The 6,193-nt window shown below is 47.1% G+C and overlaps 1 protein-coding gene across 1 annotated transcript in view; it reads left to right on the top strand.

Moving 5' to 3' along the window:
• The first annotated feature begins 2,899 nt into the window (after nucleotides 1–2,899).
• SLC25A38 (solute carrier family 25 member 38) overlaps nucleotides 2,900–6,193 on the top strand; it is a 20,131-nt gene continuing 16,837 nt past the window's right edge. Inside the window, exon 1 of the mRNA XM_018564711.1 lies at nucleotides 2,900–3,134. Within this exon, the coding sequence (XP_018420213.1) occupies nucleotides 2,944–3,134 (191 nt within the window). The 5' untranslated portion in view covers nucleotides 2,900–2,943. The remainder of the gene's footprint in view (nucleotides 3,135–6,193) is intronic.

The following is a 6,193-nucleotide window of genomic DNA, read 5'->3' on the forward strand; positions in this document are numbered from 1 at the left end:
CATTTAAAAATGCGGAAGCATGTTGTTTACCATGACAGTAGAAGTGATTTTTTTCTGAAGATATGGATAAACAATGCGATTTAACAGCCTTTGAACATGTGATGATTGTCGGCGCCATGGAGCGAGTATCAGCAAAACAGCAGAATTCGTTAAATGTTCAAGAGCAGCTGTTATTAAAGTGTTTAAAGACTGGACTGTCAGCCGAAAATCTGGGTCTGAACGTGCGAATTGTGGCCGTCAGCGACTAGTCAATGTTAGGGCAGAACGGAGAGTGGCAAGACTGGTACAAGACAACAGAAGGGCAACAGTGTAGTGTCAGATTCCTTGTATCACCTTTCAACATCTCGTGGAGTCACGAGGCGGCCCATGAAGTCATCTCGTGGCCCAACGAAGTACTGATGGGGTGGTCATAATAATCTGGCCTCCCCAATCCCGCACTGTACTACATACAACCCCTCCCCAATCCCGCACTGTACTATATACACCCCGCACTGTACTATATACACCACGCACTGTACTGCATAAACCACCCAATCCTGCACTGTACTACATACAACCCCACACTGTATTAAATACCACCTCTCTAATCCCACACTGTACTACATACACCGCCAACTCTGCACTGTACTACATACAACCCCACACTGTACTTCACCCAAACCACCCCCAGTCTCACACTGTACTACATACACCTCCCCCCCAACCCCGCACTGTTCTACATAACCCTCTTCCCAACCCCACACTGTACTACATACATTCCCAACTAAACACTGTATTATGTACGCCCAGTACTGTGATACATGCACCCTCCAACTCTGCACTGTATACAACATACCCAGCACTGTGTTCAGCCACCAGGCACCTCGCACTGGAGTCACTGCAATCTGATTGGCGGTCTCAAGACAGCAGTATTTAATGTTGAGGCCTACTCTGAAGAGATGAGGACAATGACATAATTGTATGACACAAACCTCTACTGTCACACTGCAAGGGATGGAGGATCCTACAGGTATCCTGGGGTAGAAGGGATGCGCTGTGTCTTCGGCTGCTCTCAGTGGTGCCCGACAGCGCTCCTAGGCCCCCCTTCCCATCGCCCTCAAGTCCATAAGTGGCCGTGGCACTGCATGCATAGTAGCGGCAGAGGAGGGAGTGGAGCTGCCCTTCTGTTGGTAATATTAATAGTTTTCCATCCTGGATCCGCCACTGACCCTGCTGGTGGTGCTCCTGCTGATGCGGCGCCTGGGGCACATGCCCTCTACTATGGAGTCTACCCCTGGTTGGGGCCCGGACTCTCCAGCGTGCCAGGGCCCCTTACATTTGTATGGGCAGTACCACCCTGATGACAGCCCTCAATACACCCTCAGATGAACAGCAACACGTGACATATTACACCATATCATTTTTTGTTTTACAACCATAAAGCCAAAATGGACTTATGTGTGAAAAACTCAGTACACCTTATGATTCCATAGCATGTAGACCCACCTTTAGCAGCAATAACTTGACGTCATCTTTTTCTGTATGAGTCTCTCACATTTTTGTGAAGGAAGTTTGTCCCACTCTTCTTTACAATGTTGCTTCAGTTCATTGAGGTTTGCAGATTGAGGTCTGGACTTTAAATAGGCCATTACAACACCTTGATTCTTTTCTTTTTCAGCCATTCTGTTGTAGAATAGCTACTAGAATCCCTGCTGTGCTTGGGATCATTGTCCTGTTGCAAGTCCCTATTTCAGCCAAGTTTTAGCTGTGGGACAGATAGCCTCACATTTGACTCTACAATATTTTGGTATACAGAAGCGTACATGGTTGACTCAATGCCTGCAAGGTGCCCAGGTCCCATGGCTGCAAAGCAAGCCCAAATCATCACCCCTCCACCGCCATGCTTAAGAGTTGGTATGAGGTGTTGGTGCTGATATGCTGTTTGGTTTCCGCCAAACATGGCACTGTGAATAATGGCCAAACCTCTCTACTTCGGTCTCGTCTGTCCAAAGGACATTCTTCCAGAAGTCTTGTAGTTTGTTCAGATGCAACTTTTCAAACATAAACTGCATTGTCATGCTTTTTTTTTTAAAGAGAGTAGAGGCTTTCTCCTGGCAACCCTTCCAAGCAAACCATACTTGTTCAGTCTTTCTCTAAGTGTACTGTCATGAACTTTAACATTAAACATGCTAACTGAGGCCTGTAGAGTCTGAGATGTAACTCCTGCAATGTAATATATTATTTTAAATTATTATTATTTAGAATTATGTTAAAATGTAAGACCTGCTAAGGGCCAGGTGATTTTGTATGTCCTGATCCTGAAAACCATAGACTCCAAACTTAGAATCCAAACCTTTACTTACGAATCATGGGGCCCCATAGCAAAGATGTGATTCCCCCCCCCCCAAAAGACCACTCTCAGAACTGCGACGATGCCAAGGATTCCTCTTGTGTATCTGAAGTTGTCTCTACGCTGCAGCCTTTAGCACCAACCCTAAATGATACAGTACTGTAGTATCTTCACGTTCTATATTTAATGTGCCTTAACAACCCATGGGCCCCCATTTCACCCCATGGTGCCTGGGCTGCTATGGCTATACCACTGTGTGTGTGTATATTGTTTTAAAATGTACACCAAAAAAGTGTTTTACTTTATATGGAGATTTCAGATGTATGGGCTACCGTTAAAACCCCACTTTACATTGTTTCTGTGTTTGTATAGTGTATACAGAGCAGTTCTGCAGTCATCCGCGCTGGGCGGAGGGAGTACAGCACAGCTCCGTTAATTATGACACACACATTTATAGTGAGGCCGCCCGGGCGGTCACCGATCCTCCCACATAGCACAGTCACGTGTTCCAGTGACGAGGCTGCATGACAGTCACATGACTGTGACGTAATGGAAGGTCCTGTACCGGGGAGTTGTGTGGCGGAGCGGTGTGATGGGTACCTAACTTTGTGAAAATGTGTAACGCTGCAGTGATGGCTGGAGAGCCGCTGGCTTCGGGGAATCGCCTGAGCTCGCTGAACCACATGCACCCGGTCATTAAAGCTTTCTTGTGCGGGTCCATAAGTGGTACCTGCTCCACACTTCTCTTCCAGCCTTTAGACCTGGTGAAAACCCGACTCCAAACACAGCAATTCTCATCTGCGGGGTAAATATGTCCGACCTGTCCCCGGGAACACCTCCTCCTGTGTATTTGTATTAGACAGGGAGGCCTCTTTCTGATCCTATAGGTGTGCTAGGAACAGTGTCACATGCCGGATTGCTACCCAGTTCACCGGAAGTCTGGGGATATAGTGTATAGCACAGTGCACAAAATGCAACATGTTGTGGTGAGGGCTCAGTGTGAACAAGGTTGACCCAAGCCCACACAACTGTCAGTGACACTCCCGCCCCATCTGACCCAATCGGTTGCGGCTGGGTCATACCCCACCCCACAGCTACACCTGTAAGAAAGGGGCAGGAATACCCCGGCCACAAATTATTGGACCTGGAGGGGGTGTCACTGACAGTTTTGGGTGAACTTGGTTGGCACAGAGCCCACACCCCCCCTGGTGGGGATTTGTTATAATGGCAATCAGAAGAAAGTGGATGTAAAGCTGGGCATACACTGGTAGATTTTTGTACGATCTTTGGAATACATTTTTCATGAACGAAAACAACATTCACTATTGGAACTTCATACGTTGGAAAAAATTTCCATCCGGCTTCTTCGATAATTTTTTTTTGCCAGTTTGGCAATTTGACGTAATTAACTTTTGTAAAAGAAACTGTACTGGTGTATGGCCAGCTTTATGTTGGCAGTGGTCACTGGTGAATTACACCAGTACTGGGAACGTGGGTTGGTTAAGTGGTGGTCTGTGAGGACATGTATTGGTAGAATGAAATCTGCCTTTAGGATTGTGCATTGCTATGGTGCCAGCGGTGTGCAGGGATGTGTGCTGCTATGGTGCCAGCGGTGTGTAGGGATGTGCGTCGCTATGGTGCCAGCGGTGTGTAGGGATGTGCGCCGCTATCGTGCCAGTGGTGTGTAGGGATGTGCGCCGCTATCGTGCCAGTGTTGTGTAGGGATGTGCGCCGCTATGGTGCTACCGGAGCTATCTGCCACCATATTGCGGAGGATTTAATGGGGGGCATTTATCAATATTGTTGCACAGAGGCTTCAGTTAGATTAAGGGCTTGTTCACACAATGTCCGGATTCTGTCCGGACCAGAACCGTGCGCTCCTGCACCCAAAATGCATCCCAATGTCTCCCTATGTGTTTTATGGGCTGCAATTCTCACCAGCGCAGTCCGTTCTGGTCCAGACAAAAAATACTGCATCAGAAAAACGAACCGCACTGCAGCTAACATACTGACAGCCCCACTCCAAAAAAAGCCGCAGTAAAAACGCACTGCACGCATAGCGTGTCTGCAGATCTGGACCAGAAAATGGTGTGAACAAGCCCTAGGCTGCAGCAGTCTGTGTCCCTTTCAATCCCCGCTGCTCTCCCCCCTTGTATCGGCAGAGGCAGCGGGGACACAGACCAGTGCAGCCATTACCAGCAGGGAGGAGAGAGACTCCGGTGAGTCTGCATCCCCCCCCACTGCCCCCCGCCCCTTACCTCCGCTGCTGCCCTGTTCCTCCTCTGCCTCCGCTGCCTCCCCTGTTCCCCCGCTGCCCGCCCCCTTCCTCCTCTTCTGCCCCATGCCCCCTCTTCTGCCAGCGGTATAACGCCGGCATCTTCTCCGATCAGCCGCTGGGAGCAATAGCCAGCCTGCTATTGGATATTTTAAATTGCAATAGCCAATAGCAAGCCGGCTATTGCACTCGCCCACTGCCTGCTGTAAATCTGCAGAGGAGGACCTGAAGGAGAATTATTGCTCCCAGGCACTGCATGCTGTATTTACATTCAGCTGCCTCAGCAGGCAGCTAACATTCCCTAGTGAAGTGGAAAGGCCTAAAAGACCCCTAATGTCACCATAATCAGAACCTGTCACCTCCAATGTGTTATCACATAGGGGTCTTGTGAGCTCCACCATGTGATCGCAATGAAGTAAAAAAAAAAATTTAATAACATTTTAAATACCCACAAAAAATGTAAAGTCCCCCACAAACGTGCACATACTAACAGAAACGCAAGTCTTGAGGAGGGGGACCTTGCGGGCGCTGCAGGATCTCAATCCATGGCGGTGTATTGTGTTACCAATGGTTTGTTTGGTGACTGTGGTCCCAACTGCCTTGAGATCATTCACAAGCTCCTCCCGTGTAGTTCTGGGCTGATCCCTCACTTTTCTGACGATCATCCTTCCCCCATGAGGCGAAATCTTACATGAAGTTGCAGACCGAGGGCGATCGATGGTTATTTTGTATTCTTTCCATTTGTGAATAATCGCTCTAACAGTTGTTTCCTTCTTACCAAGCTTCTTGCTGATAGTCTTGTAGACCATTCCAGCCTTTTGCAAGTCTACAATCTTGTCACTAATGTCCTTTGACAGCTCTTTGTCTTGCCCATGGTGGTGAGGTTTGAATGGAGGAAAGATATTCTGTGGACAGGTGTTTTTTTTTATACATAACAAGTTGTCGTTAGGAGCTCCTTCTAAAGGTGCCCATACACCTTACGACAAAAGTCTTGCGATGGTTGTATGCTTCTTGAAAGCCCGTACGATCTGCCCACCTTGGAGGGGCAGATCGTACTTGCGATCATCGAAAGCCCGCAATAGCAGGGCGTGATTTCGATGATCGCAAGTACGATCTGCCTGTCCAAGATGGGCAGATCGTACAAGCTTTTAATTAGCTTACAACCATGGCAAGACTTAAGTCTTGCCATGGTCGTAAGGCGTTTGGGGAACAGATTGGCCCGGTTGTAAGGTGTATGGCCAGCTTTAAACTGACAGGACTAATCTGTGTACCACATAGCCAGTCTGTGGGAGCCAGAATTATTGTTGGTTGGTAGGGGATCAAATACTTATTTTACTCGCTGAACTGCAACTAAATATATAACATTTGTATCGTGTTTTTTTTTTTCTGGATTTTTGGTTGATATTCTGTGCAATTTTAAAATGCACCTAATGATCAAAAATGATTGACCTTTCATTTCTTTGTAAAGTGGGCAAACTTACAAAATCTGCAGGGGATAATTTTAAATAATTATTTTCCATACTGTGTGTATATGTGTGTGTGTATATATATATATATATATATATATATATATATATATATATTTTTTT

Source organism: Nanorana parkeri, unplaced genomic scaffold, assembly GCF_000935625.1.
Source record: "Nanorana parkeri isolate BGI_ZX_2015 unplaced genomic scaffold, ASM93562v1 scaffold774, whole genome shotgun sequence".
Classification (NCBI taxonomy): domain Eukaryota; kingdom Metazoa; phylum Chordata; class Amphibia; order Anura; family Dicroglossidae; genus Nanorana; species Nanorana parkeri.